The 22,819-nt window shown below is 40.0% G+C and overlaps 1 protein-coding gene across 6 annotated transcripts in view; it reads right to left on the bottom strand.

Annotated features, from left to right (window-relative positions):
- The window catches only part of Rad54l2 (RAD54 like 2), a 103,178-nt gene that overhangs the window by 15,428 nt on the left and 64,931 nt on the right, over positions 1–22,819 (bottom strand). For 5 of the 6 annotated variants that reach the window (XM_010625373.1, XM_010625375.1, XM_010625377.1 and 2 more), the window contains 16 exons: positions 15,574–15,775; positions 14,446–14,585; positions 13,868–13,984; positions 13,121–13,347; positions 12,111–12,293; positions 11,839–11,972; positions 10,363–10,559; positions 9,196–9,538; positions 8,345–8,522; positions 6,794–7,045; positions 6,456–6,574; positions 5,070–5,188; positions 3,101–3,200; positions 2,155–2,360; positions 1,579–1,751; positions 842–1,038 (listed from right to left, as the gene is read on the bottom strand). In XM_010625373.1, the coding sequence (XP_010623675.1) occupies positions 842–1,038; positions 1,579–1,751; positions 2,155–2,360; positions 3,101–3,200; positions 5,070–5,188; positions 6,456–6,574; positions 6,794–7,045; positions 8,345–8,522; positions 9,196–9,538; positions 10,363–10,559; positions 11,839–11,972; positions 12,111–12,293; positions 13,121–13,347; positions 13,868–13,984; positions 14,446–14,585; positions 15,574–15,775 (2,887 nt within the window). The remainder of the gene's footprint in view (positions 1–841; positions 1,039–1,578; positions 1,752–2,154; positions 2,361–3,100; positions 3,201–5,069; positions 5,189–6,455; positions 6,575–6,793; positions 7,046–8,344; positions 8,523–9,195; positions 9,539–10,362; positions 10,560–11,838; positions 11,973–12,110; positions 12,294–13,120; positions 13,348–13,867; positions 13,985–14,445; positions 14,586–15,573; positions 15,776–22,819) is intronic. The other variant, XM_010625378.1, reaches the window with a different exon arrangement.

Below are 22,819 nucleotides of genomic sequence, written 5' to 3'. Positions count from 1 at the left end.
CAAAAAAAAAAAAAAAAAAAAAAAGAAATTCAGTCTTGGACTGGGGATTTAGCTCAGTGGCACTGTGGCTGCCTTGTAAGCACAAGGTCCTGAGTTTGATCTCCAGTACCCAAGAAAAAAACATTTCAGTCTTACATATAAAATTTTACATGCTTTCCTTTTGCCATTTGGCAAATTTTTTTGTTTTTGTTTGTTTTTTTACATGAGACTCTTAAAAACCTTTTAAAATCGTTTCCCCTAAATAAAATAATTAACTTTAACTCAAGAAAATTAGATAATTAAAAATGTAAACCTAGTCAATCAGGCATTGAATCTGGTTTTTAAGTGGGAGGGTGAGGGCTGTGAGGCACTCTGTCTTCAAGTGAAGGAAAAAATGATACACAGACACCAGGTTTGTAATATACAACAAAGTGCCTCCTTCTCTGCTGAGCAGGTAGCTTCCATCCTGTTCATATTTTCAAACACTCCAGAAACTACACAAGAGAAAGCTAGCATAATTCTCTGGATACAATCCACGGCCCAGAAAGAACACAGCCTTTACCTTGAACTTCACTGCTTCTCTGAGTCTAAGGCCAACTGTGTGAAAGGCTGGGCCTCCATGTTTTAGGAAACTATACCACCCCACCACCATTCAGAGGTCTAGAAAGGATCTCCTGAATGACAAAGCCAGCAGCTCACTCTTCTAACCAGGGCAGTCAAAACCAGAATCACTTAAAACAGGGCTGCTGAATTGCTTAGACACCTGACCCTTCATAGCAGCCGATGAGAACGTTGGTTGAAAAGAAATCAGTTGGTGTTTGGGAATGACTCAACAACAGACCTTCACCTTTCAGCAACTTACCAGTTCCTCTGACTGAAGGCAGGGATGCTGGTCAGGCTCTGGTCACTGGCAGGGTAATATTGCGCATATGATGGGCGGGTATAGGGGACTGATGTGCGTTTGTCTTCCTCATAGCTTTTCTTTGCTGCTTTTTTCTCAGCCTTGGTCAGCTTGTGATCCTTTCTGTTGAGGAGCAATGATTCATGCTCAAAAGGCTCCTGGGAACAGAGGGGGATGTTGATTTAATTACAAATCTGTGTACCAACATGACTGCCCTGCCAATATGATTGATGTACAATGAACCTTACTTTGAAACCAAGAGGCCAGCTGTCTCCAGCACTAGTGCAGAGCCTGCTTACAGACACAAAAGCCATCTACTGTCTGTCAAGAGTATAATTCCCAGCTCTAACTTACTGTCAGCTTTAGACACCTAAACTTGCCTTCCCTATCAAAAGAATGAGTGTACTGAATAATAAACTGCATTTTCAGAAACACACCCCCCTTCTTTGGGTATGGGTAAAATTACAATACCCAATTTATTCCACATGGCTAAGCTCACACTCCTAGGACCAGGCCAGGGGTAGAGTTAGGAAGTAGTTGGGGACAGAAAGGGGGGACTAACTGGAACAAAGAAAAGAACTAGTTAAGCCCAAATTGTCTGCAGGAAGCACTACTTCAGATGATAAAAGCAGGCTTGTCAGACAAGCCTCCCTTGGCAGAATGTTATGCCAGGGACTTCATGCACATCAGGTTCTTACCTTGGTGATGAGGTGAGGGTAAGTCAGACAGGCAAGTTGCAGGACTGATTCCTTGATCCCTTTTACATTCAAGGATGCTTGGGGAGCTGGCTCCTTCTCAACAAAGTGCAGTAGGTTTTCCACTTCCTTCCGAGTGAAGTTCAGCATTGGATTTAGATCATCTACCACCCGATCTAGAAGGGAAAAGACCTGAAAAAAGTCAGTATGTGGCGAAGACTAAACACACAACTACAAAGGTGGGCAGAGAGAAAGGAGATTGACAGTGCCATAACTGTTACCAATAATGAAAAATCATCCCACATCTGAAACACAGTGGCTAGATCTATGATGTGAAAGGGAAACATAGCAGAGACACCTGCATAAAAACCTTGGCTCTTATCATTAAACCCACCTTCAAAAAGCTTAGATCAATTCCCTTTTAAGCAACAATTTGAATTAGAATGAGATGTAAAGAACTGCTAGCATTCTATAATTCAAAGCCCATCTTCCCACAGTCTGCTCTTTCTCCCACCATTGAGGCTGTAAGAAAGATAGCATAATAGATATATCTCCAGAACAGCTGAGAAGACAGCCCACCTGACATTCCCTGCTTGGAGATCTGACGGTCATAGATCTTCTTTTCAAGGGTATAATCAGCGACCAGGCGATAGATGTAACAGGGCTTTTTCTGGCCATAACGATATACCCGACACACTGCCTGGGCATCATGGCAAGGATTCCAGGAGGCATCAAACACCACCACGCGGTTGGCACCAATCAGATTCACACCCAAGCATCCGGCCCTTTAAAACATAAGCCAACAATCACAAAGCCTTCAGTCTTAAAGATAGCTTTTAAAATCAGCTTGCCCTCTGATTCCTACCCCAGCATCATTCGTTCTGTCCTAGGCATAATATGTCCAAGGATTTTGCTTTCCTGCTGATAAATAGTATGTTCCTCAAGCACTAAAAAGTATGCCCTGAAATACAACATAGCAGTGCCTATAATTCTCCACTCCTCTGTAACAATAAGTTCTCTACAACGTGGCCTCAGAGTAATGTCCCTTGGTGAGGGAAAACTGTGCACAGACATTTCCAATGTTTTTACTGAAAGGAATGAGAAGTTCATATCCTGCCAAGGACATTCTGATGGGAGAAGGGAGGCCTTTGAGGTGCCTGCCATGAGACACACAATGCCATCAGCTTTTTAAAGTTACTTTGTATTATTCACTTTTTAAACTGTTTTCACATATATCACATTGTCTAACCTTTTCTCTCAGAACTGTTCTGAGGCTATGAGCATTGTTAGTGAAAGCCTCAAGGAACGTTGTAACATTATGACTGTCCTTCTGCAATCTCCTTTTTGGGCAGTGATGGAGAACTTTTTAGAGCTTTCAATGGTAACAAAGAGCCCTCTGCAGCACATGTGCCATGGGTTCACCACCACTCTTTTAAATAGCTCCTCTCTAACCTCAAAAATGTCACACACCCAAGAAGATCTCTTCTGAGATTTGGATGAGTCAACTGCTCCCAGTCCTGCCCACCTTGTGGAGAGAAGGAATAGCCAGGTGCTTCGGTTGCTGGGGTCGTTGAACTGAGTAATAAGCCGCTCCCTCTCAAAGGCCGGGGTGCTACCATCCAGCCCTAGAAAGGAAAGCCATGAGAAGTGGATAGATGAGGACATGGGAGCTCAGCAAGATTCACCTCCTGGGGATCTAAAGTACACAATGTTACAATACTCTCAGGCAATTCTCACAAGCTACAAGGATTATAAACTAAATCTCTCCTTCAGTGAAATCTAAGGCCAACATTCTTAAACTGAAGAGTGTACAAGATTCAGGGAGCTTAGAAAATACTGGCTGAAGACCTCTGCCTCAGCCCTGTGGCAAGACTAGGTGTTTGGATATGGATTTATTCCTTTACTAAATAAACACATTTTTAATAGGCTCCTGAGATTAAGAACTAAAAGGAAAAAAAAAAAATAGACCTGGAACAGTGGGATAGGACACAATAATGAAAAGAGGGGAACTCAAAAGGAAGAGAAAAAAAATCCTTCAGTTAAGAAGCAGCATAAATAAGAGAGGAGGGACAACTTTGTCACATCAGGTAAACTAAAGGGCAAAAGCTTAGGGAATGAAATACCACACAGAAAACCGAATCATTACCATTATAGGAAGCAACAGTTTAAATGCCTGGTATTAGGGCTTTTAAGCAGGACCCCAACATACCTTTCTGACCTAAGTTCTCACAATTATTGTTTTTTGTTTGTGGGGGGTTGGTACCGGGAATCAAACTCAGGGCCTTGCACCTGCCAAGCATGGGCTTCACCACTGAGCTACATCCCCAGCCCTCTTACAATTTTGAAACACATCTCACCACTGACTCATGAGGCAAGCCTAATCATAGAAACAAGCTCCAAGTCAAACCCTGTGCTAGGGATCTCCTCATTACTCCCTAAACCTCCATTACTCTAAATCCTTCCTTTAGGCCAGAGAGTCACAAAAAGGTGATTTTTCCATTTTCCCACTCCCCAAGAATATTTAGCAATGGCTAGATGTTTTCGACTGTCAAAACTGAAGATGCTATTTATATCTGGTGAGTAGAAAGTAGGGATGCTGATAAACATACATAATACACAGTCTCTATAACCAAATTCTAGCCTGGATGTCAGAGCTGAGATCAGTGTTTTTCAACTTTTTTTTTCATTACCATTCCCCTAAAAAGCCCAATTACACCATGTCTCCCATAAAATTTCAATACTACAGATATACTGTATACCTGTTTCTGTACATGGATCTGTGACTTATTCCCTTTTTTAAAGTTGAGATTTTTCACATACACACACACCACATACATGGTCACACACACATGCTCATAATTTTCATCCTCATGAGGTATCATCTCCCCAAAAAACAAAGCATAATCTAGGCTTATGTTCAGTCTGCAATTTCTTCCTGCAGTGATCTTCAGGCCATGCAACCTCTGTATGTTCAAATTCTCCCCATCTTTTCCAGAAGGCTTCTCTAATCGTCCTTACCAGTGATTCTGCCTTCCTTAGAACTTGTTTTGGCACTCAAGTGCTGCTACTTAGCATTTTATAATTTTTATTAGTACATTTGCAGTACATAATTACTACATTATGTAAAAATGATACACATATTTAACACATATATAATTCTTTTTACATACTCACTCTCCTTCCCTCCTTCCACCTCCTGGTGATACTTAGCATTTGCCCCTGAGTTATTACATCTCAACTGAAGACCAGGCCTATGCTTTCTACTTCTCTATACTCCCCATGTGTCTCCCAAACTCCTAATCCTATAGTGACCCAATCCTATAGGGACTCACATATAACAGTTCATTCTTAGTATTTCCCTGCTCCCTGGCTAATCAAATGTATTTCTGCACACTTGATGGAGAGTACAGAAGAAGAGAAAAGAGGGGAGATGAAAAGGAAACCCTTAAACAGATCTTGCCAAGGCTCCAAGAACAAAGCAGCAACAAACTCACGGAAGTAGCTGACATTTCGAACCCACTTCTGTGATCCTTGCCCCTCTACACCAGGCAGACAGGGAACTTCTCGTTTCCCTAGGAACTCTTCGATGAGAGCTAGGGTAGAAAGGCTCTGGCTGAAAGGGAAAACATGTAATTCAGATGGCTCCCAGACCTAAGGAAACCTTGTTCCCCCTAAGTCCACACAGTGTGCAAATTCTAACAGTGAGAGCTCCCATAACCTACTCCCCATGAGAGGTAACCACCAAAAACAACCAAAGGTATTTCCCTAACTTATACTGGGGACAGAGTCATCCGATATTTATTATCATCATCCTACTGAAAATAAAATCTCTCCATTCTTTACTTCCTCTATTGAAAAATGTTGAGGTTTAGTTCAATGTTTCAATAAGCATTCAACACTACAAACCAACACCATATAAATATACATTAAAATCTGACTGCGCAACAGTCAATCTTAGAGTTATTTCTAAGGGAGACAGAATTACAGCCAGTCTCCTCAGAAGTGATCCTTAAAACCAAGAGGACAACCAGGGCTCCTCTAGTTAGAATCACCTTTGCAGTCTCAAAGAATGTCACATATAGAAGCCCTTCAATCTGAGGCTCCCACTCCGGCTCCTACTATTTGGCTTTCTTTAGGGCATAATCTGGTCAGGATAAAGAAGGAGAAGCAATCTACTTTATATCTGCTTTCCTGAGGAGTGGGGCCTTGAAACCCAAAGCTCCAGCCAGACCAAGAATGTGACTATAGACACCATCACATCACTCATTTGGCCTTATATACAAGGCTTTAAAAAGGATAATGGAGGGATGGAAGCAGATTAGACTAGGGGTCTGCAAATGTTTTCTGTAAAAGGCCAAATAGCAAACATTTTAGGCTTTGTAGACCAGATGCACTCTCTGCTGCACATTCTTTGAAATTTTTTTTTACAATCCTTTAAAAATGTAAAAACTGGGTCAGGGCTTTAGCTCAGTGGTGCTGCGGCCTGCCTCGCAAGTGCAAGGTACTGAGTTCGATCCCAGTACAAAAAAAAGAAAAACATAAAAACTATTTTTAGTTCTCAAGCTGAACAAAATCAAGCCAGAAACCAAACTGGGTCTGGGTCACAATTTGAAGGATTAGACTGTAAACCTTAATGTCGGCCTGGGGTCTAAATTGTGTAGAAAATGCATTGGGTTAAGAAAGAAGCTTGAAGAGAGGGAGGGAGAGGAGGGGAGGAAGAGAGAGGAAGAATGTGAGAAGGTCCTCACAATATGAGGTTGGTTGCAGGGACTTGGAGAAAGAAAAGGGGGCTAATGTGAGCCTAGCTGGGCTCACTTGGCAGGGGCTCTGTTAATCCTCACCAAAGACACACAGCCTGAACTTGGAATTTCTCTTCCTACCTAAACACAAGGATCTTGTCCCCAAGCTTCACACTTTCCTCAATTAGGTGGAAAAGTAGTACCATCTTGGGAGAATTCTCCAAGACTCCAGTCTGGTAGTTAGTCAGAAGCTCCTTGGCCTGTAAAAGAGAAATAAGGCAGCTTAAAGCAGGTCTAAGTCCAGATGACCAGAAATAAAATTCTCTTTCTCCAAGGCAGTGGCTTACTGGCCATCTTTATAGCTCCCTGCAGACCTTGGCATTGCAGTATATAGTGCACTCCTATTTCTCCCTAGGTGGGCCATGCACCATCCCTTCTCAGCAATAGTTTATGGCTACTAAAGGACCTGCTTGACTCACCCATTCATATGTGACAATATTGTTGCCTCGCTCCTGAAAAGGGTTGAAGCCAACTCCTTGTAGGAACTTGCTATTGGTTGCCTCTCCCACTGAGGAAACCAAAGTGCTATCCTCTCCTTTGACTTTTGTTCCCTGGGGTGGGCAACGGACACTGGTCCCTGCTGAGCCAAGCTCTTCCACATCTAGGTCCTGCTCATTGGCCAGGCTCTCCTTCTGAAGGGCTTCATACAACACATCAGGATGATTCCAAATCTGAGGTTAAAGGAAAAGAGACAAGATACAGGACACAGAACAATCCAAGGTTGTCCCAGGGAGTCTAAAAATATGCACTTGCTCAAACACACACCTTCCACAGAACATGCTATCATACCAAAACTTTCTATGCCCACAATCATTCCAAAAGAGCCAGCAAATTAAATCTCACTACCAGCTGTAATGACCATGACACAAGAAAGGGAAAGTTCTTACTGAGGGCAATATCAGTATGTTTGGTATATAATCAAAATGCTATGTCACAAGCTTTGAACTTTTTTAAAAAATAAGTTTTGCATTCTTTTTGGTACCGGGAATCGAACGTGGGTCCCTGAACTTGCAAAGCAGGTGGCAGAACCACTGAGCTAAATCCCCAGCCCAAATTTTGCATTCTTATTCAGATAATGTTTTGTTTTCACTTCAAGGCTACTGTTTGAATCAAGACTAACTTCTCCCTATGAACAAAATGTATCTGACTTATAGATAACTGATCAGATGTCATTTCAGGGACTATTCCTGGCAAGAGTTAGAGTTCCTGGGAGAGAGGAGGAATGATAGATGTAGTGGCACCAAAGCACTGTCACAACCACTTTTGCTTCAGTTTCCTAGCTCTAGACTAGGACTATGACTACAAAAGGAATATTTTGAAGCTCCATTTGTCCCTAGACATGCACTTTCCATAAGCTTAGTGACATACTGGTCAATCAAGAATAATAGCTTCCAAATCTGTTGAGAGTGTAATCAGAGATATCAAGTCAAACAGGTCTCTCAATAACCAGATGAGAGAGATTGCAACCTGATTACATCAACACATCAGATAGACAATAACCATAACAACTGTCTAAGCTATAATTTCTTGAAGACTGATTATATTATCAGTCAAAAACTCCGCCACCATAATATTTCTCTGCAACTCCTCTTTTCCAAGTTAAAAAAAAAAAAAAAGATCTGTAAGAAAGAAAGTGATTTCTTGAGTTTGCTCTAACAAGTTATGCAGCTGAACGCACTACAGCAGGAGGCATTACACTACATTCTGAGTGGCAACCCCTGAAACTGTATGATACACAATGAGCACATCTTTCTGTAGACCTCCCAAGGAGGACTCCAGTGCAGTGAACTTCAGCAGCTCCTCTGACTTTATCCAGGTCCCAGGAGGAAAAAAATCCTTGGATCCCAATGATGAATGTAACTATACTCTTTACCTTAAATGTACCAACAAACTTAATGGAAAAAAAAAATCCTTGAGGATCATGTGCATCTCTAGTCCCCATTCCAGTCTTTCATGAGGCCCCAACACACCTTACAGCATACACAGAAAGCCTTGAGAGGATTCAGCCCCAGCCAGCCACTGCTACCACAGTCTCGGAAGCGGTCCATGAACTGTGTGTACAAATCTCTCTGAATCTTAGAGAGCCGCACCAGGATCACATTCTCTTCCTTGGCAGGGAGATGAATCTTCAGCACAGTATGGCCTCTCCTACAGAGGGAAAGAGATCAGCAATGGCCTGCAGAAGTCAGTGCAGGATAAAAACAGGGCCTTGCACTCCTGTCACACTTCTCTCTTAAAGATCTTAACAAGCACTGCAGTAATGGTGCACCACACTGCAGTGCAGTGGTTCAGCACTATGAGAAGAAAGTCATGTAAGGATGAAAACTAAAGGAAGGAGACAGATGGATTTGTCCCAGATCATGACTGATTCCATGGCAAGGACCAAAGGAATTGCAGATTCTAACTCCAATTCAGAGATGCTTCTCTGAGCTTTTTCCACACATACCAACATAACCAGGGAAAATGACAGCCTGCTTTGACTAGCCTCAGTTACAGCTACTGATGCTGAAACTAGTAAAGTCAAACCCCTGAACCACACTTCTATTCCTTCAAGTCAGCTCTCTGATGCTTTGCTCAGCAAGTAAAGAGGGTATCTTTAGTAACTTTAAAGGTAACTTCTGAGTAAAGTGCTTCTACGCCAAACTTTCAGAGGACTGAAATACTAGATATCCATCATCTGCCAGCTATTTACACAAAGGAAAGTTTTACTACTGCCTACTAGGAAAGGGCCATCTTAATGTAACATTTCCCCTTCAAAATGACTTTGGCATACACGTAGTATTTGTGACGATTCAGAAAATGGGCCTTAAACCTGACTCACCTCTGCACAAAACCCTCCAGGAGACTGTGTAGGACATGGCTCCGGTACCGCATGAGGCGGACGTCCTGAGGTGTGCTGTCAATACACTGCCCATTCAGGATAGGGCGTTCAAACATGTTGCTGAACTCTTGCCGAGTACCCAGGAAATCTGGGCGCACAAAGTCCACCATGCACCAGTACTCGATAAGGTTGTTCTGCAGGGGGTACCCAGTCAGCACCACCCGGCGGCGAGAGCGTATATTCTTCAGAGCCTGGGAGGTGCTGGCCTGGCAGTTTTTGATGCGGTGTCCCTCGTCACAGATAACCACATCAGGACCAGGGCGACATAAGGCCTTCTCAAACTCTAGGGAGGGAAGAGGATCCGGAGTCAGAGGGTAAGAGGGCCTGTTCTTAGTCAATAATATGAGAAGTAGGGGAGCACCCTGGAGGAGACAGAAGAAATGAAGGAAGTAGGAAAGCAAGAGTCAGCCCCCATTGGCAAAAGGGAGCCAGCCATCCAAGCTCCCATGTGTTTGATGTGACACTAACCTGGCCACTGACCCTTTCAATAAGTATCCCTTATCCTTTTTTTATTTTGTCCTGGCTCCTTCTGAGGGTTGCCCGGTAGGAACTAGCTAGAGGACAATATCTTCCCGAAGTTATTCATCAGTCATTGCTAAATGAAAGATCATCCCAGCTCTACCATGGAAGCAAACCTAGAACAAGCAACCTCATAGATAGAGAGACCTATAAAATAAACAGTCTCTAAACCCTTAAAACTTTCTCTCTCAAATGGGCAAAGGCTCCTTGGGTGGGGTGGGGGTGGGGTGGCGATAAAACTAGAACTATAAGTGAAATGGTTTTTGCAAAAAGCAGTTTTATAAATTTACAAACATTACTACTTTTCTGTCTTATAGGAATGATTTTTCATAATGCCTTCTCAGAACATCTCTAGGAAGTAGTAAATGGAGTGATTACTCGCCTCTGTTTTGTGAGAGAAACAGGGACAGACAGGGCAATCTCCCCTCAGGGTGGGACTAGAAGTTGCCCCATCCAAATTAGAGAACAGATAATGTGATAACAATTCACATCAATAATGTATTTCATGTCTGAGTAGGTGCTATTAGCATACACTATTTCTTTTTTCCTGAAATGCCCCTGAAAATATTTCCAGAAAAGGCTGCCCACCTCTCCGAAACTCCTGCTGTCGATCTTCCTCATCCAGATCAATGATGACTGGGTGAGAGCGTTTCTTAGTTTTCTTAGGTCTACCTGTAGCAAAGGATTTCTTCAAAGTGAGAAGTCTATACATTTCATACCCCATCAGCAGCACCCCTCCCTCTGAGACCCAATCAGCCATCACTTTAGCACGAGATGCCATCGTCCTGCAAGAGTAAACAGAGAAAATTATGTGAAATGTAAATTACATCTCAATAAAGTTCATCTTACTTTGTTAAAGATATTGACTGAGGATACAGTGATTGCTTGACTAGCATGTGCAAGGCCTTAAATTCAATCACCGGTACCAATAACAACAAAACACACACAGAGAGAAAGTATTACTACTTCTGCTGCTTCTAAGGAAGAATTCCTCACGATCAAAGATATACTGATATACATTCAGAACTCTTTATTGCCAGTTGCCCAAAGACTTTCCAAGCATCCCAGAAATACTAATTGCACCGAGGATGCACTTGATTATTGATGATGGTTAAATAGCAAGAAACATAGTAATTCAATGGAAGGTAAAAGAGAATGATAACTCCCTTGGATGTACAAGCATTACTACAATCCAACATTTGAGAAAGCACTTCAAGTTAGTACTTTGACAAACACAAGGTAACAGAAAGATAGGCAATACTCTACACATCACCTGCCCTGGCTGCAGTCGGTAAAGGACAATGAAAAACAGTAAAGGGGCAAAGACAGCAGAGATGACCCTCAGCATAGTCACACCACTCCTAACCACCTGAACCCTCACTTTGTTTCATTAACCTCATGTAGACTAGAAGTCCTGAAACCTAAGAAAGCAGAACAGTGATCAACCACTTGTTAGGTCACTTAAGAGTCTCCTCATTTTAATGTGTGTGACTAAACATCACAAAAACACTCTGCAGAAAATAAAGTCTACCTTTTCAGTTAATCATGCCAAGAAGCAGTTTTAGATTTTAGTAAATCAGGTTGACATTACAGAATGGAAATACTGTATAAATAATTTTATTTAAATCTAAAACAAAGTTTACACCTTTCAAAGGTTTGGAAGTTGTACCATTAAAGGTCAACTATGGATCAGTGGTTAAAAGACAAGATCATTAGATTGCTAAGAAAAGATAAATGTAAAAAGTTAAAAGACCAAAAGTTCTATTCTATCATTCTGAATTTTATTACTACTTACAATGGAAAATGTTATAGCATTTTTTCATGCTATAAAAGTATCCTAAAGCACAACATAAGAAATTTCCCAGGCTACATAACTAGCTTCAATGAAAAGTTATGTAAAGGAAGGAAAAAAAAAATGAGTAGCAAGAACAGAAAAAGGGATATATCAAGAAACCAAAAGGAAACTGGGAGGATGAGGTAAATATTGAAATAGACTACCCTGACATCTGGGTCCCCAGGAGAAATTTCAAAGGAATGTGGCAGAGGAAAAGGCAGGCTACCTACTTGTGCTCATCATTCAAAATGTGGACTTTAAAAAAACGAGGCTGGACTTCTTCAGGCTTGTTGTCAGCTGGAAGGGCTTCAGGAGCTGGGAGCCACATGTTGAACTCTGCCAGCCAATTCTGGAGAGTATTAACCTATCAGAAAGCCAAGTCCAAAAAAAAAGTTTTAAGAAACAAGCTCAGAGCTGAGCACATCAAGCTTTTTGGTGCTGAATAAAAACATTACCCAGAGCTCTTTAGATGACTAAGCAGAGCCTTCTCAAAAACTCTTACCGGCACAATGGCAAGGACGGTTTTGGCTGGCGTGTGGCGAAAGAGGACATCGATGAATGAGATCACCTGCAAAGTTTTCCCCAGACCCATGCTGTGGGCTAGGATACAGCCAAAGCCACTACTGGTCTTAAACCTCTCCAATGACTCCACTAGGTTATCGTACAGGAACCGGATCCCACCAATCTGACCAACAACAAACAGAAAAATGTAAGAGACGCTAGCAAAGACCAGTATTCTGTTACTCACTTAGGAATCAGTCAGAATTAAGTCAATGTGCAGGTTTGATAACAGATAGCTGATATGGATGGACAAAGAAGTCTCCCTGGACCTGCCTATTGTATTGGCTGGGGCTGTCATATTGGAGAAAACACACAGAAGCATTCACCTGGTACAATGTCCCATCTGACTATAGACTCTGCAGTACCAAATTTCTAATAAGGTCTTTCATTCATTCTGGCTGCTTTCAGCCTTGGGGAGGGAACTACCTCCAGGCAGCCCACTCCATAAAGAAATTTTGATGTTACATACAGTCCTTAAGCTGAGTCAACCTTTGTCTTCATGGAACTTTGATTCGCTCGTCCTGGGCTTTAGGATCAAGGATCTGGACCAATATAAACTATTCTGCTCCCAAGCAGCATAAAGTCCCAAAATGTGACTCTCATATCTCTTCTGGATCCATGCCATACTAAACAATGCACTACTCTCCAGAAAGCCTCTCAAGCTCTTCCTTGCTGATCCCACAGGAGGAGGCACAAGACCGTGAGGCCAAAAGCTCCCACTAACTTTGCCTGAAAAGGGAAACCCCAGGCTTGTCTCTTCTCTTTACCCACCTTTGTACTCAAGGGGCTCTTGAAGCATCAACTTCTAGGAGGAGGTATCAATCCTTTCCAATAGCTACTCATAAGATTAAACAAGTATTCACAGGCTTCAAAGCTAACAATCACCGGCAGGCAATGTTCCCAGAAAGGAAACAGAAAAGAAAAGGGGAGGGGAGATAAGATTTGTTGTACCTGATGAGGTTTCACGGCCCGTGCCAACTGTGGGGCCAGGAAGACATTCTCCTCCTCTGGAGGATGGTTGAGGTTGACGAGGACTCGCCCAAGAGCATCATGCTGGTTTAAGGCATCATTCACATGAGTGCCACCCTTCTCTTCTTCCTCGTCCTCCTCACTGACAGACTCACTGCTGTCCACAATGTGCAGAGTATCCTCTTCTCCAGAGCTCAGTTCAATCACCTCTGAGGCAGCAGAAAAACAAAAGAAAAACCCAAGGAGCAGAGATTATTTATTGCTGTTTGTCAAGAGTGTAGAAACTGGGCCAGGGATTAAGCTCCATGGTTCCACTGCCTACCTCGCAAGCCCAAGGTTCCAAGTTCAATCCCCAGTACCAAAAAAAAAAGCAAAGAAAGTTAGAATTTGTCATCTCTTATAAAAATTTTGGTTTTTGTTTTTATTTTCCTCTTCCAGTTTCAAGTTAAGATAAACAGAAAACATATAATTACTAAGGTGACTCAGAAGAAACTGTCAAAGGTAAGCCCCAGTGAAGAAGGACTGAATTCGTTTTCATTTCACTTCATTATTTATTTATTTTATTTTTTTGGTACCAGGGACCAAACTCAGGTCCTTTATGCTTATAAGGCAGGTGGCGGAACCACTGAGCTAAATCCCCGGCCCCTGAACTCTTTTTCAAAAGGACAGCTGATCTCAAGATGAACATCTGGTCAGAAGAAAAGGGAGGCATCTCTGACTTGATCTTACCATCTCGACTGCTTTTTTCATCCTCACTACCACTGCTACTGTCCAAACAAATGACTTCCTGGGACAAGACCCGAGGAGGCAACTGAGGACCATCACTTGCTCTTAAGACAATTTCTTCTAGGAAAAGAAGGAAAGGAACATCAAACTACATTTAGCTCAAATATTTTTCCCAAAATGATTCACCACCCTGCCTTGTTTGCTACTGTCACAGGGAGCATCCACTGGGAAGAAAAGCAGAAGACACCTCAAAAACATCAGGCCTCTTTCCAAATTCCTTTTCTCTACAAAAGGTACTAATCACTTAGCATGTCAAGTTTCAAAGCTAAGGCAAAAATCGCAATAAATATCAATCTGAGATGGCATATTTGTTTACCCATAATCTCCCACCCCTCACCCCATTTTATGAGCCAAGGTTTCACTATGTAATTCAGGCTAGCCTCAAGCTTGCTATTTACTCAAACTAGCCTGCAACTTGCAAGATGACTTTAACGGATTCCTGAGAGGCCACAATCTTATTCCATATCTGTCTTTGACCACTGTGGGAGCCTAGAGCCTTTTCTGCCACCTCCTTTGCTCACCAGGGAGGAATTCCAGGGGAACAGTGGGAATGGGGGCTGCATAATCTTTCCTCTGCTGCTCCAGGCGCTTCCTTCTTTCCAACTCTTCCTGCTGTGCTGCTTTGGTAACCGGCTCCAACTGATCCTCCCGGAGTAGCTTTCTGAAAAAAAGAGACCACTTGAGTTTATTTCAGATTACAGCCATATTTAAGAGAGAAAGAGAAAAAAAAATGATGTCAGCAATGTAATGGCAAGCTAAAGAGGGAAATTACCATTGCTGGAGTCAAAGAACTAAGTGGAGAAGAGAGGCCACTTCAGTTTACTGAACCTATAAAATGGGTAGGATGGGGGCAAGAGGTTGGTTCAAGTTCAGGTGGTTCTAGGCTAACATATTTTCCACATTATTTAACTTCCTGATAGACATACCTGCCATTTTTGTCTCTGCACATAACAGATAAAGTAAAACAGTAACATGACTCACAAAACTGAAAGTATTAAAAACAAAGCTGTTCTATAAAAAAGTAAAATCAGGGATTCTACATCTTTACTCTCAAGCTTAGAGTAATACTATCAAGTTGTTGATATGTTTCAAAAGAGAAAAAAATGGAGCAGAATAAAATAATCATTTATGTCCTTTCAATAGCACTAGTTGTTATTTGGTAGAAGGAAGGATTGTTGGGGATTTGGCTAATTAAAGAAGTTCACGTTCACTCATCTTATCTTTTAGCTCAAGGAAGAAGACCTGCTTTGGGCCAGACAGCCACCCTCACCCTCCAATCTGAAGTTGCATTCTAAAAAAATAAAATTTTTAAACCTTTTCTTGTTTTAGAGATATAAGGAATAATAAAGAAACAGAAAATCTAATTGAGAACACCCTATCATCCTTGGGCCACCACATATAACTTCTTTGGATGTCTGAGTGACCTGAGGTTTCAAAGTATCCAGGACCTTGTTTAATATCTTTCCTGCACCCTCAAACAGCCCCTCCCAGTGGTTCTGAGCTCATCTTCTCCATTAAGGGCACAGTATTGGACAGTTTTCTCCTAGAGAGAGGACTCTCCTACCCAAAACAGTGCTGCTACTGCCAGCCTTACAACAAAGTTAATACCGGTATCATTCCCCTCTCCCCTTGCCCAGAACGCAGCTCACCTTATGTTTCGCCTCATGTGAGAGGGCTTCTGGGCTCTCTTCTTTTTAGGGTCCTCTGAGGCTAGAATCTTGCCTTGGTGGTGCCTAAGCTGCTCTGAAGGCTCAGACTGAGATGAGGTAGTTGAAGTGCACCGTGGTGGCCGCTGTCCATCTTCCCCCAGCTGGGCATGCTCAGTGCCACACATGCTTTCCAGGGATAGGTCTGAAAAACCAAGGAAAAAAACATGGCTTTCTTTACTTTGGGAAGAGCAGGGATGATGTACTTGGGTTTGAATTTCTCAACTCAGCAACTTACTGGCTAGTAACATAAGGCAAGTTACATCTCTCTTAATATTGTTGGATATATACTATAAAATGAGGACAATAATACACCTCAGTGCTGTTGTAAAGACTAAATAATGTGTGTGCCTAGAACCAAGCCTAACACAGAAAAGGCCCACTATAAATGACAGCCATCACTCTTACTATTACTTAGTACTACAGTCACAAAGAGGAGGCTTCATGGTCTCAAGATACAAGAAAGACAGAATGAACAGCTGTGCTCCAAATGCGGCATTAAGTAAGTCCCTTCACCTCTTGTCTCCCAACAGGGAGAATATCACTTCATGGTCCCCTGATGTGATATGGTAAGATGTATGCTCTACAACCTGTACGCATGAGTTGCAGCTGAATCTGAACCCAACTTAAGCAGGAAGAGTGATGCAGGATTCAGCATTCACACACAAAAATATGAGTGTAAATAGATCTTAGCAGTGATTCACTGTCCCTTACCTATGTGTTGGGTTCCAATACTGCAGGTTCTGGGAAGAACCCACTCATTTAAAAATAGAGAATTGCTATTTGGACTGATTTCTCTTTTTCTTCATTCGTTTTCAGGGTCTGGTTTTTTGTTTTATTTTGTCTTTGTTTTGCTTTCTGGTTTTCCTTTTTCTTCTTTTTTAAATTTTCTGTTACTTTTATCTAAGACTACTAATTTTCTTTTACTCCTTTTATTTCACTTTTCTCCTTTTCAACTTTTCTTTATTTTTTAATTTTTCCTTTTTCCTTCCAAAATTCTATGGGCAGTGGAAGTAACCAATATAAGGACAGTGTCAGAATGCAGTGGTTTGATGACCATATAGAGTACAAAAGAACATGGAAAAAACAAAAAGAACATGAAAAATGGATCCAAGAGTTTCTAGATGACACAAAAAGATAAACCAGAGATTAACTGGGTTAGGGAAAAGAAGACGGTATGAATGACTTATCTGTTTACAGAAATCATAGTAGAAAATTTTGCAAGGATAGGGAAAGAATTCACCATACAGGTAAGCAAAGCATATATGGCCACAACCTGAAAAGAACTTCATGACATATTATAGTCAAAATCCCAGAAGCCCAACAGACAGACAAAAATCTTAAAAGCTGTTAAGAGAAAAATCAACTATAAGGGTAAGCCTATTAGATTTACTGCAGATTTCTAAACACAAATGTTAAGAGAATAGAAAAGTTTGGAGGGAAGTCTTCAAGTCCTGGAAGAAGACAACTTTCAACTCAAAATAAAATATCCTTCAAAACTACCTTTCAAAATCAATAGAGAAAAAAAAATTGATGAAGAGACCAAGAGCACGTTAAGAAATTCATGAGCACCTTTCTATGACCAAGAGCACCTTAGGAAATTCATGAGCACTAAACCAGCAACCAAAAATTCTCAAGGATATCCTAAGAAAGACAAGTTGTGAAGCCAACAATGCCAAAATTTCTAATAGAATAAATACACTTGGTAGGATGAGCAATTAAGTAGAAGTAGAAAAAATCAGCAACAGGAAAATAATGCAAGGACATGCGTAAGTCAGTAACTTTCAATAATAACTCTCAATGGGAATAGTCTTGACTACCCAATGAAAAGACAGAGACAGGAAGGTTGGACTAAAAATCAGTATGCTGTAATCAAGAAACACATTTAAGCCAAAAGGAAAATCACAGACTAAAAATCAAAGGACGGAAAATACTAGTCCATGCAACAGGAGTCCAAAAATAAGCAAATGTAGCTATCCTACTTTAGACAAAGTGGACATCAAGCCAAAACTGATCAAAAGAAATACAGAATATTACCATTTGGTTAAGATAACAGTTAAACAGGAAAAGATAACAATTGTAAATAAATATGCCCAAAATACTGGTGCACCTAATTCCATAAAAAAAAACTATAGACATAAAAGACCAGATAAACACCAACACAATTATAATGGGGGATATTTCAATACCCCATTATCATAAATGGATCAACCAGACCTAAAAAAAATCAACACAGAAAAATTAGAGTTGAACCACACCTTTAAACAAATGAACTTAACAGATACATACAAAGTGTACCACCCAACAATAACAGAATATACATTCTTCTCAGTAGCACATGGAACTTTCTCAAAAACAGATAACATGCTAGATCATAAGTATGCTTAAATTAAACACAAAAAAATCAAAATTATACCATGCATAGTATCACATTATAGTGCAATTAAACTAGAAAGCAATGCAAGGAAACCCATAGAAATTATGCAAATATGTGGAGATTTAAATATACACTATTAGGTCACAGAACAAATGAAGAAAGAGATTAGTTCCTATAATCAAATGATAATGCCAGTAGTAGAACCTACAGGACACAATGAAAGCAATCCTAAAAAGGAAATTTATAGTGTGAATGCCCATTTCAGAAAAACAGAGTGAACCCAAATCAGTAACCTAATGATGTACCTCAAGGTCCTAGAAAAATAATCAAATCCAAAGCTAGTAAAAGAAAATAAATTATAAAGATCTGAGCAGAAATTAATAAAATTGAGACTAAAATACCAATATAAACCCAGGAGAATAACTGGGAATTCAAGGCCAGCCTGGGCTACAGCAAAATAAAACAACCAATACAAAGAACCAATGTATTGAAGAGCTGGATCTTTGAAAAAAATAAACAAAATAGATAAAACCTTAGCCAATCTGACCAAAAAAAGAGGAATAAAGGAACTATACCAGTGCAATCAGAAATGAAAATGGCAAAATCACAAGACACAGCTAAAATCCAGAAGATAACTGGTAACCACTTTGAAAACCTGTACTCCAATAAATTGAAGAGTCTAGAAGAAATGGTTAGATTCCTAGATGCACAGGAATTACCAAAAGTGAACCGAGAAGATATAAAAACTGTTCAATTAATGAAGTAGAAGGAGTACAGTGGTACTTCAGTTCAGGAATACTTTGTAAACAATTTCATTTACAAACATAAATGTTTGGCAAAATTTTGTTTTGTTTGCATACTCCACAATGGGTGATAAACATGACTACCACCATCTTTCCCACTTTTGGCCATCTTTTCTAAAATTGTAGAACAAATTAAGTTCATGAACCGAGGTACCAATGGTACTTCCAAACTCATTCTTCAAAGGTAGTGAGACAGGTGATTAGAGTGTAGCAGAACTGGCTGGGGAAGTAGGCATGACCTGTTAATTACAAGATCTCAGAACATATGTGCAGAACAGTTCCTAAAGCCCTGCACATGAACTTCTTTCAAGAACTTAAGGTTTTCAATAGGATGGCCTACACCTGACATCAACCTGAGGCATAGGATCCCAGCACCACTCTGGACCTTTATGTAGAAGTTCTCATGGGTTTCCTCAAGATTTGGACAGCATAAAAAGACACAGATGCCATGAGGAGCTCACTATTGTGGCTTTACTCAATAGCCTGCCCTGTGTCTTGCAGGACATTGGCGGGAGGGGGTGGGGTGGTGGTTTTTGTTTTGTTTTTTGGTACCAGGGATGGAATTCCAGACTTTGCACTTGCGAAGCAGGTGGCAGAACCACTTAGCAAAATCCCCGGCCCTTAGGACGCATTTTTATCTTGCTTTTTCCTTTTTGTTCAAGCTCATTATAAAGGGCTAGTTTCTCCCTCACTCTTCACTTCTACTTTTTCAAATAAAGTTTGTCACCACTTTTTGTTCACTTTATTAAATTCTTTGTTCAAGAAAAGAAGAACCTGCAATCCAACTCCAGAAGGAGACTCAAACACCACAAAATTCAGTAGCATTTCTTTGGCCAGCCACTTTTGGAAGGAGCTACCTGGTTAATACTAGCATTGATTCCAAAGACAAGGACTTGATTTTAAAAAATAAAAATAAAAGCTACAGACAAATCTTTTTAATAAAAACAGATGCAAAGATCCACAACAAGTTACTGGCAAACAGAATACAACAAATCATTAAAAAGGTCACACATACAAAGTAGGCCTCTTGGCTGGGGATTCAGCTCAGTGAGGCTGCTGCCTGCCTTGAAAGCACAAGGTCCTGAGTTTGATCCTTGGTACCAAAAACAAAAACAAAGTAGGCCTCTTCCCAGTGATGTAAGTATGCGTCAACATATGAAAAGCTATAAACATAATACATCACACATAAATGGAAGGGCAAAAAAATCACATGGTCATCTCAATAGATACAGAAAAAGTCTTTGGCAAAATACAATATCCATTCATGAATAAAAAAAAACCAAAACCCTGAAGAAGATAGGTATAGGTATCTCAATCTGTAAAAGCTATTTATAACAAACTAATGGCAAACATCACATTAAATAGGGAAAATATGAAAGTTCTTCCTCTAAAATCAGAAACAAGACAAGGATGCTCATTATCATCCCTCCTATTCAATATAATTAGCCAGAGCAACCAGGCAAGATAAAAAAATAAAAGGGCTAAGTATAAGAAGAAAGAAGTCAAACTATACTTATTTGAAGATGACATGATGCTTTATACAGAAGACCCCAAAAATTCTACCAGAAATCCCTAGAATAAACAAATTCAACAAGGTAACAAGGATACAAAATCAAGAAACAAAAAATCCATCAACAGCATTCATGTACAACAATAATTAACCAACTGAGAAAGAAATTAGGAAAACAATATCCATAGCAGCTTCAAGAAAAAGTAAATACTTAAAAATTAACCAAACAAGGGGCCAGGGATTTAGCTTTCATCTGGGGGATGGGGGGGGGTAAGTAACCAAACCAAGGAAATGAAAACCCTCTACAGCAAAAACTATAGTACTTGGAAAAAGGAGATCAAAGAGGACACCGGAAAATGGAAAGATATCCTTCCTTCCTTGACAGGCAAACCAACATTGTCACATGGCCATACTTTCAAAACTGATACATAGATTTAATGCAATGTCAATCAAAATACCAACAGCATTCTTCACAAAACTAGAAGAAAAAAATCCTAAACTGCATGTCACCAGATGAAGCCCAGAATAGCAGAAAAGATTCTTGGTCAACAAAAACAAGGTAAGAAGCATTACAATCCCCTGAATTCAGTGATATTACAAAGTTACAGTGATAAAAACAGCACATAGCACAAAAACAGATGTGTGGACCAAGGGAACAGAATAAGCAGAAATAATAATTCAGGCATGTTCATCTAATTGTTAATAACAGGGTCAAAATCATATATGCTTTAACCAATAGTGTTAGGAAAACTGACTATCCACATGCAGATTGAAGGTAGACCACTATCTCTCACCCTCTACTAAATTCAAAATGGAGCAAAGATCTGTTATAACAGAAACATTTACTCTGCTAGAAGATAAAATAGATAAAATTCTTGAAGACATGGGCATAGGAAAGAACTTTCTGAACAGAACCCCAATGCACAAGAAATAACATCAAGAAACAAAAACTGGGATTATCTCAAATTAAAAGCTTTGTCACAGTAAAGGAAACAACCTACAGAGTAAAGGGACAACTTCCAGAATGAAAAAATAAATTGCCAGTCTTGGACAGAGAACTAATATCTAGAATACATATAACTTAAAAATTAGTAACCCCCAGTAAAGATCCAAACAATGGGCAACTTAAATGAACAGGCACTTCTCAGGAGAAGAATTATAAAAGGCCAATAAATACAATGAAAAGTGTTTAATATCTCTGGCCATTAGAGACTCCAAATTAAAACTACACTGAAATTCCATCTTATTCCAGAAAGAATGGCCATCATAAAGATATAATAATAAATGCTGGCAAGGATGAAGGTAAAAGAAACTGTTTTACATTGCTAGTGGGAATGCAAACTGGTAGAACAACTATGAAAATCAAAATCAGTAAAGGGTCTTCTTATAATGTCCTTCCTTAACAAAGCCCTCAGACTATCTGCAGAATTTAGATATTGAAGCCTGTCCTATTAAGCTTGGGTCTTTCATAGTCATAATAAGTTAATAAATGAATAAAAAGCAAAGCTTCACAAAACCAAAGTGATCTATTGGTGATTCAGTGAAGTGCCAAAATTAGAATGATTCAATCCCCAACAGCACAAAAGAAAAAAATTAAGGAAAATAAACAGAATGCAGTTTCTACAATGTATTTTATACACAATGACCATTATTTAGTCAATTCACTAAATATGCAAAGAACCAGGAAAATATGATCGATAGTCATGAAAAATATAGCATCTACTCAGGAGGTGAGGCAGGAGAAAGCTTGAGCCCAGGAATCTAAGGTCAGCCTGGGAAACATGGAAGACCACATCTCAAAAATATAAATGAAAAAATATTCATCTAGAAAAACTTGGATGGTCTATATTAGTCTGCCAGAAAGGTCCTTCCTGAATTGCCTACCTTCAGAAATCAACAGAAACAGTAAATGTTTTAGAGTGACTTATGACACAATAACAATAACTGAAGCAAATGTGGAACCTTTGTGTTGTCACAGTAAAAAAAAAAAAAAAAAAAAAAAAAAAAAAATCTAAGCGTGGCATTGTATTTGGAATTAGATAATGAGTGAAACTGGAAGGGTCATGAGAAGACAAGTAATATAATACTAAGGGACTTCAAGAAGATTATTGGTGAAAGATTAAAGGAAAAACTTAAAGGCATGTAAAAGAAAGAAGTACTTATTATACCATGTCAAAAGTTTGGCAGCTCTGTCACAGTAACATGGAAAACATCAAACCCAGGGGAGGCCTGTAAAACCTTTCTTATAATCTCAGATATATTTAAGGTACTCCCTCATAGTGACCTCAAAGGCATATACCTACCAGACCTTCTCTGTTAAAACAACAGAACTTAGAAAAATCTTAAGAGTAATTTTCCCATAGCAGCCTTCCAAGAAGGCCAAGTAGGAAAGAGATTATCTCAAATTTGTGAGTCTGGCTTTTGTCTGATGAAGTGGATTATGTATTGATTGACATATGAGTTTATAAAGGAATTCTATCAGTTTGAACTGAAAGGGAC

This window comes from Fukomys damarensis, unplaced genomic scaffold, assembly GCF_012274545.1.
Source record: "Fukomys damarensis isolate Sample0158 unplaced genomic scaffold, DMR_v1.0_HiC HiC_scaffold_37, whole genome shotgun sequence".
In the NCBI taxonomy this organism is placed as follows: domain Eukaryota; kingdom Metazoa; phylum Chordata; class Mammalia; order Rodentia; family Bathyergidae; genus Fukomys; species Fukomys damarensis.
Note: the sequence above shows the minus strand (reverse complement) of the source record. Positions and strands in the feature narration are given on the sequence as shown.